Below are 12,703 nucleotides of genomic sequence, written 5' to 3'. Positions count from 1 at the left end.
CCTAGATTTCAGGAAGAATTCTCTGTTGTATGTACACCAAGGAAATTGTGAATTAAGAAAAAGCACATGATTTTAGTAATTAACTAAGGAATACAAAAATAGATACAAATGGCAGAGCTGAGATGAAATCTAGGAACATCTTCCTTCAAAACCCAAACTATGCTAAAGAAATTTTATTAAATGAAATAAAGACTACATAGAACAGGGTATAAAATAAATGGCAAAATAACAAAGGAGGTAACCTGGTAAATGAGAAGACCAAATATATGTTTTGATAATAAATGTGAACAAAGGACTTCTCCCACTCATTATAACACAGAAACTAAGAATATAAACTGTGAGAGCTCACAGTCCGTTGGGAGTCCAACTCTTGATTTCAGCTCTGGTCATGATCACAGGGTCATGAGGAGGCTTAGCGTGGAGCCTGGTTAAGATTCTCTCTCTTCCTGTCCCCTTTTCCCACCCCACTCTCACACATACTCTCTCTCTCAAAAAAAAAAAAAAAAAAAAAAGAATTTTGAATCAGAAGTTTGAATTTGAATCTCAGCTTTGCCACTTATTAGTTGTGTAATCTACTTGAACTCAACCATTTTCATGGTTTCAATATCAATGCTATATAAAGAAACTCAAAATCTGAATCCTATCCAAATATTTAATAGGGTAGGTCAACTTAAACGCCTCTCTTCTCAAATATATTTAAATTTAAACTGATCTTCCTTCTGAAATTGGCCTTCCATTCCAACTTTAGTATTTTGATCACATTCTCCAAGTCACTGAGGTTTATAATCTTAGAAGTATCATCAACTGAATGTTCTTCCTCCCCTGACATTCCACGTTCCAAAAAACTACCAAGACCTGTCTTCCCTATTTCCTCTGGAGTTCTCTGACGACCAATCTCGTATTATTATAATACCTTTGGTCTCACCTCATACTTTAGTTGGCATGCCAAATTACCTTCCTAAAGCCTCTATGAGTAAAAACAAAACAAAACAACAAAAAATTTACCATAAGTCATTAAAGGCTAATAAGATACCATTTTTAGTAAGTTTGCCTGAACTACATCCCTGATGGTAGCTAATACCAAAATAACCTTTCTATCATGAGATTTTTTGGGATTTCTCAGTAGAGAGGAATGAATTAGAGCTAACAGAGCCCTACCATTTCCTTTTTACCATCTCCTTGGAAACTTACCACCACCTTCCCATGGTGATTTTAAGGAACAGTGTTCAGTATCTCCTAAGGAACCATGGGTATACAATTTTATGGAAAGATGCTCATCAGCATTGATGATAATAGAAAAAAGAAATAACCTAAGTGTCCCTCAATAGGCAATTTTTAAAAGATACACAAATATAGCCCATCTGTACAGTATAACTGTATACTTTTCTACTACTATTGCTATACCAGCTAACAGTTACTGAATGCTTACCTTCCATCAAGTACTGCACAGAGCACTTTTTATAGTAACATTCACAAGCTTCTCCTTTATAAAAGTTCAGGAACCCTAATGTACAAGCAAAAATCTCCAAGTGTTATCTTTGTTTGTATCTAAGGACCTTAACAATTGTCCACATCTATTGTCCTGAGATAGCTTCCAGTATTTCTCCACTCACTCTCCAACTTAATATGGTTTATATGCATACCTCTAATTCTGCTTGCTCATAAAATTCCCCTCTAATTTACATGTATTCTCTTTTCTCTACTTGAATCCCATCTATTCCAGTTCAGTTCATGACCCACATACTCTTTCTTCCTTGAATTTTTAAGTTTTCTCATACCACCCACACTCACTCTCTCTATCCTGAAGAACTACAGGGAACCTAATTTTTAATATACAGAATATACTGCCTTGCTTATACTCTAGATTATCTTTTCATAAGTCTTCTGTCAACTATATTACATATTTTTATTTAGTATGTTCACGATGCTTACAATGAAGTAGGCAATATTCTAAAAGCTTTCCAACAACATTAATTCATTTGTCATAGTACCCTGAGTTAGATATAATTACCCAAATAGTACAGATATGGAAACTTAGACACAGGAAGGGTATTTTGCCCAAGGTCACACAGTAAGTAACATAGTGGGATTTGAAATCCAAGCCATCTGGCTCCAGACATGACCCGTAACCACTATGCTATGGTATCTCCCACACTGAGATCTGAGATATTTCTCTTGTGGAGAGAGTAGGACAAGCCAGCACTGACACACCAAAACTGTTACTGTAGATAAACATATCTACAAATGCGTGGGTAAATTAGTACAGGTAAAACTCAATTTATGTAAGAGATGTGCTCCTAAAAGTTTCCTTATAAACCAAATTAGGGGCACCAGGATGGCTTGGTGGTTGAGCATCCGCCTTTGGCTCAGGGCATGATCCTGGGGTCCTGGGATCCAGTCCCATACCGAGCTCCCTGCAGGGAGCCTGCTTCTCCCTCTGCCTGTGTCTCTGCCTCTATCTGGGTCTATCATGAATTAATAAAATCTTTTTTTTTTAATTTTTTTTAATTTTTTTTAATTTATTTTATGATAGTCACACACACACACACACACACACACAGAGAGAGAGAGAGAGAGAGAGAGAGAGGCAGAGACACAGGCAGAGGGAGAAGCAGGCTCCATGCACCGGGAGCCTGACGTGGGATTCGATCCGGAGTCTCCAGATCGCACCCTGGGCCAAAGGCAGGCGCCAAACCGCTGCGCCACCCAGGGATCCCTAAAATCTTTAAAACATAAAAATAAACCAAATGAATTCAAGTATCTGATATATTATCCAAGGATCCCCACTAAATCTTTTTTCTCCTTATCATAATGAAATACTTAAGTCCCACTGTGTAATATAAATTGTCCCATTTTATATATAGTCTAAGTTTTTAATATGTTACAGATATTTCTTAAAGAACAAATATGTTTCAAATATATATACAATTTATATTTGAGAATAAAGCTGAAAAATTTCATGTACTATCAAGACAGTAGCGAACAATCAAAAGGCTGGCATTTGTCTTACCTTTTTTAATCACCTCTATGAGGCAATCTCATTTTGGACAAACTACTGAGATACAAATATATCTAGTTACACTTGAGTTATACTTATCTGGGGCAGTGGCTCTTAATTCTGTTACATGGGAGTAAGAGTGAGAGGGAGGAGTGATCATGGACTTTTTTGAGAATCTGATGAGAGCCATGAACTGATTTACTCAAGAAAACTGCTCATCTGCACATACCAAAAACAATTTCACACACTCACCCAAGGGATTTACAAATCCCTAGCAACTCTCAGTGAAGAATTCCCAGTCTAGAAAGAGGAGGGGAAAGTGGCATTATAATATCAAAAGGTTCTAGAAATATAAGACGACAAAAAAAAAATAGTACATACTGTGTGCTAAACATTGTGCTGGACTTTCTCATTTACTCTTTGTAAAAACCCTGTAAAGTAGCTAGGTAGCTCTGTTTTACACTTGCGAACCTGAGATTTAAAGAAATATAGTGACTCTCACTCAAGGTCAGACAACACAGTTGGGTGCTGCACGGGGTAGAAGCTTGTCTGATTCCACAGTGCTTTTTCCACTGCACAAAGCTGTGTATTCTAGAACACACACATTCTTAACCTGACACTCCTCTATATGGAAACTAAGTGTTACTGGATACCTAACTCAACTCCCAAAAATAAATTCTCAGGATAGGCACAAAGTAATGAGGATCAGAGTAATGAGAGATGTCCCTCCTTAATCCTCTAAACTCTGGTTATAATTCTAATGACTTCATCTTCCAAACTTTAGGGGTATTAACAAAGCAATAAATTCATTAGCTGAGGAAACATCTATCATTTGCACATGATGCTTATTTACCCAACATCTTACCCAAAAGCAAAGTGGCTACTTAAAAAAAAAAAAAAAAAAAAAAAAAAAAAACTATTTAAAAAAAAAAGAGAACTAGGGCAGCCTGGGTGGCTCAGCAGTTCAGCGGCACCTTCAGCCTGGGGCGTGACCCTGAAGACCAGGAATTGAGTCTCACATCAGGCTCCCTGTATGGAGCTTCCTTCTTCCTTTGCCTGTGTCTCTGCCTCTCTCTCTCTCTCTCTCTCTGTGTCTCTCATGAATACATAAAAATCTTAAAAAAAAAAAAAAAGAGAGGAGGAGGAAAGGCTTCCTTTAAAAAAATAATAATAATAAATAAATAAAATAAAATTAGTCCTCTGTAGCAAGGCAGTAAAAATAAGCTATTGGAAAACTAAACTGCATTGCTATAATGGCAATCGTATCACAATACAGAAATGTAACAAATTTACATTATATACCTTAAATTTACTCATTATATGTCAAATATACTTCAATTAAAAAAAGAAAGGGGGATCCCTGGGTGGCGCAGCGGTTTGGCGCCTGCCTTTGGCCCAGGGCGCGATCCTGGAGACCCAGGATCGAATCCCACATCGGGCTCCCGGTGCATGGAGCCCGCTTCTCCCTCTGCCTATGTCTCTGCGCCTCTCTCTCTCTCTCTGTGACTATCATAAATAAATAAAAATTTAAAAAAAAAAAAAAGAAAGAAAACTAAGCTGAGTGCTTGAATATTTCAACATTTCTTGTCCTTAGTTTCCATAAAGTACAAGGATTATAATCAATTTAGAGTTCAAGTAAATACTTTGAAAATGAGAGTCAAAAAGTTACTTGAGGGGTAGCTCAAAACACAAAACAGAAAATGGCAATCAGATATGGAATACTTATATATTAGGAATTTAAAACCACAATTTCAGAAAAACTCTTTTCTTAAAAAAACAAGAAACAAACCACCTACCCTTCTATAGCCCACAAGCATCTAGTAAAATACCAAGGAGGGGGTGTGTGGAGATTTCAACTACTGTATTTTTAAAGATAATGGAAATGAATTGACTGTTCAACACTGATGTGGCTTCCAAAACTACTTGGAAGATATCCCAGACATTCAAAACACTAATCTTACAAATAAGGAAACCAAGATTTCTAGACCAGAGACTATGATGCCAAGAATAAAAGCAACTGCTAGAACCTGAATGCCAAGTATTGCTTAGGAAGTTAAGGTGCATGAGCGGAAAAAAAGTAATAGACTTCGCTTAAGAAAAAATGGTGGGACGCCTGGGTGGCTCAGCGGTTTAGCACCTGTCTTCGGCTCAAGGCCTGATCCTGGAAACCCGGGATCGAGTCCCACATCAGGCTCCCTGCGTGGAGCCTGCTTCTCCCTCTGCCTGTGTCTCTGCCTCTCTTTCTGTGTCTCTCGTGAGTAAATAAATAAAATCTAAAAAAAAAAAAAAAAAAATGGTAAACCATTATTATTTGTGGGACTTTGGACATTTAATAACTAATACAAATGTATCTTTAACACAAGTACAAATCATTTGCCAAACTATTAGGACACTATTTTCCCAGGCAATCTTAGAGCACTGCTTTGCTAAATCAAATGACAGCTACCTACCTGAGACTACAGAAGGCAGATAGAGGTGGAATTCCAGTTAGACTTCTAAAAGGGAAGAAGACTAATGGTTCTGATTATCAACGGTACTTTTTATATGAGACTAGTGGAAAGTGATAGAAAACATTTAGAGTGCAAAATCTTAGAATACCTTCATACAAGGGGAAAAACCGCACACAACTAAAGAAAATTAAGTGACCACCCAAGAACACAGACATAAAGAGACATACCAAAGATAAAAGGTGGTTATGGTCAAAATGACAAAAACACTTAATAAAATCAAGAGGGCAGCCCCGGTGGCTCAGCGGTTTAGCAACACCTTCGGCCCGGGGCCTGATCCTGGAGACCCGGGATGGGGATGGGGATCGAGTCCCACATCAGGCTTCCTGCAGGAAGCCTGCTTCTCCCTCTGCCTGTGTCTCTGCCTCTCTCTGTGTGTGTCTTCCATGAATAAGTAAATAAAATCTTAAAAAAAAAAAAGAATAAAATCAAGAAAGCTAATTGATGGTTAAGGTATCTTACTCATCTTTGTATTCCCCAACTCCCACAATGTTCGATATTTAACAGGTATGAAATAAACAATCATTGAATTTAATTGCTTATGTCATCACATGCGAGAGCATGGGAACTCCATATATGATTAAGTTTCCTGGGCTAGGTAAAGGATCTTGAGTTCTTAGAGAGCTCACCTAGAAGATTTCTTTTTTATTTTTTAGAAGATTTCTTCATAATTATTAGTAACCTAGAAGAAGGTCTGCAAAAAGGGAGAAGTATTAAAACACCAAAGCATGGCCAGTGTCACAATTTTCAAGACGGAATTTAATTTCCCAGTCAAAACTCTAGAATGGATAATAAACACGTGTATATGTATACTAATAATAAATTTATATATTTATATAAACAGTATTTCCTGTATGCATATATAATTATATATAAAATTATAAACAATTTAAAACCTAGTGATCCTTCAGATATAGCATAGGTTCTCAAAATAATTCATGTCAAATTAGTCCCATTACCTTTCTGAGTTACCACGAAGGAAACCAACACAAATTAAGCACCATCTATTCATTCGATAGCAAGCATTTATTTTAAAGATTTTTATTTATTTATTCATGAGAGACACACACACAGAGAGAGAGAGAGAGAGAGAGGGGCAGAGACACAGGCAGAGAGAGAAGCAGGCTCCCTGCAGGGAGCCCGACGTGGGACTCAATCCTCGGACTCCAGGATCATGCAAACTTTTTTTTTTTAAAGCACACAAACATTTATTAAACAAACATGTGCCAGGATGCCTTGGTGGCTCAGCAGTTGAGCGTCTGCCTTCAGCCAGGGCGTGATCTTGGGGTCCCAGGACTGAGTCCCACGTTGGGCTTCCTCAGGGAGCCTACTTCTCCCTCTATGTCTCTGCCTCTCTCTTTCTCTGTCTCTCATGAATATAAATAATCTTTAAAAAAATAAATTAAAAAAACCCAAACATGTGCCAAGCACTGTGAGGCTTACCTATGATGGCTCTTTATTTAACTAACATAAAAATCCTGTAAGTGAAGGGGGCACCTCGCTGGCTCATTCAGTAAATATGCAACTCCTGGTCTCAGGGTTGTTAAGTTTGAGCCAAACGCTGGGTGCAGAGATTACTTAAAAATAAAATCTTAAAAAAAAATTCCAGTAAGACCCTTCCATTTTATAGATTAAGAGCCAGTTTACGAACATTAGAATAACCTGCCAAGATCATGATGGCTAAACAGTAGGAAACAAAGTGCAAAATTAAGTCTAATTTCCAAGTCCTGTCCCTTTTTACTACATCCTAATGTAGTAAGTGTAGCCTCCTAATGCAGAAACACAGTGTATCTTGTCTTCTGCAAGCATTTGACAAAGCATCTCATGATATCCCGTGAGCAAGAGTGATGTAGCTAGGGCAAAAAAACTAGATTTATAATGCTGAAATAACCATCTTCATTAAAGGCTTTGTGTGCACTAGTTAGTAGCCCATAGCAGTCAAGTCGATCTTAAGCTGTTTTCTGTTTTCATTTTCATAAACAGGTACAACAGTCCACTGTTTCTCACTTAAGAAGATAGACAGTGGCCCATGCATAGTCTGAAAAAAGCCCCACTCTAAGATTCCACACATCTAAAGAAAAATACACCTTGGGTCATGCATCACTGGACTATAATGAGACCTGCTGCATAGCTTTATACTTAGCCCTATGTCCCTTTTTGAGTCTTTATTAATGCCTGATGAGAACAATGAAGACATTCTTTTTTTTTTAATTTTTTTTTATTTATTTATGATAGTCAGAGAGAGAGAGAGAGAGAGAGAGGCGCAGAGACACAGGCAGAGGGAGAAGCAGGCTCCATGCACCGGGAGCCCGATGTGGGATTCGATCCTGGATCTCCAGGATAGTGCCCTGGGCCAAAGGCAGGCGCCAAACCGCTGCGCCACCCAGGGATCCCCAATGAAGACATTCTTAGCAAATCTTCAGGTGACAAAATTAAAACGAGGAGCTGATCCGGACAGTAGGGAATATATCTCCTTCTTCTTTGCATACCCAGAACCCAAACAAGTGCCTGACCCACAGGTCATGTTTCTTGAATCATAAAATCAAGCTTTAAAAGGACAGCAACAGGGATCCCTGGGTGGCACAGTGGTTTAGCGCCTGCCTTTGGCCCAGGGCGCGATCCTGGAGACCCGGGATCGAATCCCACGTCGGGCTTCCGGTGAATGGAGCCTGCTTCTCCCTCTGCCTGTGTCTCTGCCTCTCTCTCTCTCTCTGTGTGACGATAATAAATAAAAATTTAAAAAAAAATAAAAATAAATAAAAATAAAAGGACAGCAACAGGCCTTGACTACAGAGTAAATCTATCAAAACCAACTGTAATGGGTCAAATACATTAGCGACAAAAAAAATTAACCATAAAAATCAAAGAAAAAAGAATTTGAGAGACGTAGTATGTAATGCCTTTTTTTTTTTTTTTGGAAGACAAAGACAGTAAGCCCAATATTAATCAATGTAACAGCTGTCCACAAACTCATAGAATCTCTTCTATTTCAGTGTTGGAAAAGGACTCTCAAGAGACAAGGTGACAGCCTGTGCTTTGCTCAGTTTAAACCACACTTGGAATCATTTCTACAGCTCAAAGAGTCACATTTTAAGGAAAGAGGACAATGATTAAGTAGTGTCTAGAAAAGATGTCAAAATAGTGAAATGATTTAGAATGATGTCATAGGAGATTCCTTTAAAGGAACCAGACCTGTTTACCCAAAAGGCAAGACCAAGGGATGTGATAGCTCTCTTCAACTATCAGAAGGGATGTCCTGTGTGCCCAAGATTCAGAGGACAGAAATGGAACTGGAAACTACAAAGAAACAGATTTTAGATTTATATACAGAAAAGCTTAATGGAAATTAAAATCGTCCAAAATCAAGTGGGCCACCTTAGGACACTGAGTTTTCCACTTTCTATCCCAGTTTATCTCATCTCTAAGAGGAGATGAGACAAAAAGTGCACAATCGCTTGACTGAAATATCAAACAAAAGACTTAAAACAGTGAACCATAAACTACCTTAGGTTCCTCTTGGTCTTCTAAGTCTTTGATATATGATTGCAAGAAAGTGTACTTTGCAAAACACAAAGTAGGTTACAAAGATAGGTAATAGTTTTGCTGACAAAAAAAGAGGGACTCTTCATGTCTTCTGATGCATGATCTCCTCTCCATTTGGAAATTAAAAGCATACATGGTTGTGTTTTATGGATCACAATTCTCTAAAAAAAAATTAAGATGAGATAAACTGATGTAGAAGAAAGAGTAGATACAATGCTGCTTCCACACACTGGTATGCAATAAAATCCTCAATTATGTAATACAGGGCAGCCCTGGTGGCGCAGTGGTTTAGTGCCGCCTTCAGCCCAGGGCATGATCCTGGAGACCTGGGATCGAGCCCTGCGATGGGCTCCCTGCAGGGAGCCTGCTTCTCCGGCTGCCTGTGTCTTGCCTCTCTCTCTCTCTCATGAATAAATAAATAAAAATCTTTAAAAAAAATCTGTAATATAATTCAGATACTGTTTGTGATGAGTCATATAAATATTAAAATCAGGACTGCTATGTTTTTATACTGAAAATCTACCATTAACTCCAACCCCTCCAGTATAAAGTGCAGTGGTTTCTCTCTAACATTGAAAAATCTTTAGCCTACTTTTAGCTTCAAGGGTATCTTTGAAATGTATAGTGAAGGTACAGTTTCTAAGAGAAAGGACTAAATTATCCTAAAAGGAGGAGGGGCTCAATTCCAATGATCCTCTCTTTTATCTTAGATCTGTAGCATAAAGGTAACCACTAAAGGGGTGGTTTACCCATACCCAGAGGCAGTGTGATTGCTCAAAATCTTAAAGTCAGACCTGCGTTCAAATTTCAGCTTGGGCACCATGCATGACTTGTGGCAAAATGAATGCTAGCAAATTACTCAACCAAGCCTGTTTCCTTGCCTGCAAAATGGAGCTAATAAAACTATCTACCTCATAGGCTGTTGTTAGAATTAAATGATAGAAGAAAAGTAAAGCAGTACGGTTAAGAATTCACGAAATGTTAGCTATTATTACTTTACCTAAATGAATTTCTAAATTCCAAATAATCATAGGTATTTACCCTACAAATTTTCTTGATTTCACTACCAACACTCAACAGTAACAACTATTAAAACTGGTAAGTGGGCAGCCCGGCTGGCTTAGCAGTTTAGCGCCTGCCTTCAGCCCAGGGTGAGCCCTGGGATTGACTCCCGCACCGGGCTCCCTGCAGGGAGCCTGCTTCTCCCTCTGCCTGTGTCTCTGCCTCTATCCCTCTCTTGAAAAAAATCTTAAGAAAAAAAAAAAAAAAACCTGGATAAATGCTCTTGTTCAAGGATGTAAGGAAAAAAAAGTTTTCTCACATTCATTTTTTTTCAGATATTATACTTTACGTAAGAGGAGTAAAAACAGGAATAAAAATAGAACATGGAATCAGAGCATCTTTATGAATTCTAGACTCAGTAGTTTAATAATAGCATCAAATATTAAATGTCACAACAATTAGAGGAGATTGTACATTCTGTTAAATAGTGTCAAGGTTCTTACACACTACGCAGTCACTAGTTAAGATCTATTGTGCAATTTGGGCCAGTAATAAAGATGGAGAGCTTACAAGAGAAAAGGTCCTGAGTTTATGGATGCTTGTCCTGACAACCCTATGAGCAACATATTATCATTTTGGCCGTTTTAGCAGATGAAGAAACTGAGGCATAGGTTAATCAAGTCGCCCAAGATCACACAGCCAACGAAATAGACGGGAGATGGGATATGAACCTGGACCATCATGCTCAAAAGTCCACTCGATTTTACTACCTATCACTAAGTTGGTGGAGTCAGATTAGTCAATCACTTACTCGATCGGGTCATAATTAGTCGATCGGTAACTCGGTCGAGTCGGATCAGTCGATCACTTACTTGGGTCAGAGTAGTTGATCACTAACTCGATCGAGTCTGATTAGTCGATCACTTGGTCGGGTCAGATTAGTCAATCACTTACTTGGTCGAGTCACATCAGTCGATCACTTACTTGGAGTCACATGAGCCGATCACTAACTCGATCGAGTCATGTTAGTCCGTCAACTAACCTGGTCGAGTCAGATCAGTCAATCACTAACTCGGTGTAGAGTCCTACTAGTCGATCACTTACTTGACTGAGTCAGATTAGTCGATCACTTACTTTGTTGGGTCAGAGTAGTCGATCCCCTAACTCGGTCGAGTCATATCAGTCGATCACTAACTCAGTCTGGTTGCGTATTTGCCTTCTAACACGTGCAAACTGATGCTCCACCTGCCTCAAAGGCCCGACTTCCCCACGGTCAGAGGCGGCACTCCCCACACGTCACCGGCTCAGCAGGAGGCCGGCCCTGCGCTACGAGCTGCAGGTAAAGCAGGTGAGCGTGGGGACCCACTGCTGGCCGGCGGTCACAGCGCGCCGCCAGGTGCCGGGGGCCGGCCGCCCTCGGGCCCACGCAGGCGGCAGCGAGACCGCGGAACCCGCCACCGGGTCGCCGAGCGGTCGCCTCCAAACCCCCCCCCCCCGCCCCGCCGACGACGGTTTCTGCCCAAGACCAACACGCTCCTCGAGGGCAGGGCAGGACGGAGCGTGCGTGGATGGATACCCGGCCGCCGGTAAGCGCTCAAGTTACAACCACCTAGTTGGCAAAAACCACACGGGCAGCCCAAGTTCCCGATTCCGAAACGACGAGCAAGGGCCGCAGTCGCCGCCGCGGAGCGAAGGCACCTAGGGCCCAAGCGGAAGTGAATCAACGGGGAAAACTAGCCAAGCGGTGGGGGGGGGGGCATTCGGGCGGCCCTGCCCTCCCCTCCCCGGGCCTCGCGTCCCCAGGACGTCCAGCGCCGTCTCACGGAGGCCACCCGAAGGCCGAGGGGACCGCGGCGGAGGGCGGGGGCCCCAGGCTTCACCTGCCGCCCCCGGGGGCCCGCACCTGCAGAGTGGTGATGTGCTTGTCGTTGAACTTGTTCTCGCAGTAGCGCAGCACCAGCGACGTCTTCCCCACGCAGCCTTCCCCCAGCAGCACCACCTTGAAGGAGTAGGCTCTGCCCGCCGCCCCGCCGCCGCCGCCGCCGGCCGCAGCCATCCCGGCTCCCCGCCGCCCGCGCCCCCCCGCCGCCGCCGCCGCCGCCGCCGCGCTGCGCCTTCACAGCCGCGGCCGGCGCAGGCCCCTCCGCGCGGACCCACGCCCGGGCGCCGCCTGTCCCTCCGCCGCGGGCCGGAGTCCGGGAACCAAGGGCCGCGGCCCCCACGTCAGGCCCCGGAGGAGCGCCGACCAGCACTCCCTCTCCGCCTCCCTCTAATGGCGTCTCCTTCCTCCTACGTCACACCTCGCGTCACGTGAGCGCCGCGGACGCGCCTGGGCGGGGCGGGGGCGGGGCTGCGGCGGGGGCGGGGCTGCGGCGGGCGCGGTCCTGCGCGCGGCCCCGAGGGCGGGGCTGGCGGCGGGCGCGGCCCTGCCGGCGGTCCCGGGGGGCGGGGCTGCGGGGCGGCGGGATCGCGGGATCGCGGGAGGCCTAGCACCGCGGGAGCCGGCTGCCGGCGGACGGGGGGGCGCCCGGTGCTCCGCTGCTCGCGCGCCCACGCTCCTCGCCCCGGGCTCGCCGGCGGGCGCACCTGCCCAGGCGCCCTGGGGGCTCCCGCGCCCTCCCGGAGGACCAAGTCACGGCCGTGGAACCGCCCG

At 42.7% G+C, this 12,703-nt stretch overlaps 1 protein-coding gene across 1 annotated transcript in view; it reads right to left on the bottom strand.

Annotated features, from left to right (window-relative positions):
• RAB21 (RAB21, member RAS oncogene family) overlaps positions 1 to 12,128 on the bottom strand; it is a 42,233-nt gene extending 30,105 nt beyond the window's left edge. The window contains exon 1 of the mRNA XM_055328851.1: positions 11,954 to 12,128. Coding sequence (XP_055184826.1) covers positions 11,954 to 12,106 — 153 coding nt within the window. The 5' untranslated portion in view covers positions 12,107 to 12,128. The remainder of the gene's footprint in view (positions 1 to 11,953) is intronic.
• Positions 12,129 to 12,703: the final 575 nt, after the last annotated feature.

This window comes from Nyctereutes procyonoides, unplaced genomic scaffold, assembly GCF_905146905.1.
Source record: "Nyctereutes procyonoides isolate TBG_1078 unplaced genomic scaffold, NYPRO_anot_genome, whole genome shotgun sequence".
Lineage (NCBI taxonomy): Eukaryota > Metazoa > Chordata > Mammalia > Carnivora > Canidae > Nyctereutes > Nyctereutes procyonoides.
The sequence above is the reverse complement of the archived record's forward strand: the minus strand, read 5'-3'. Positions and strand labels throughout refer to the sequence as shown.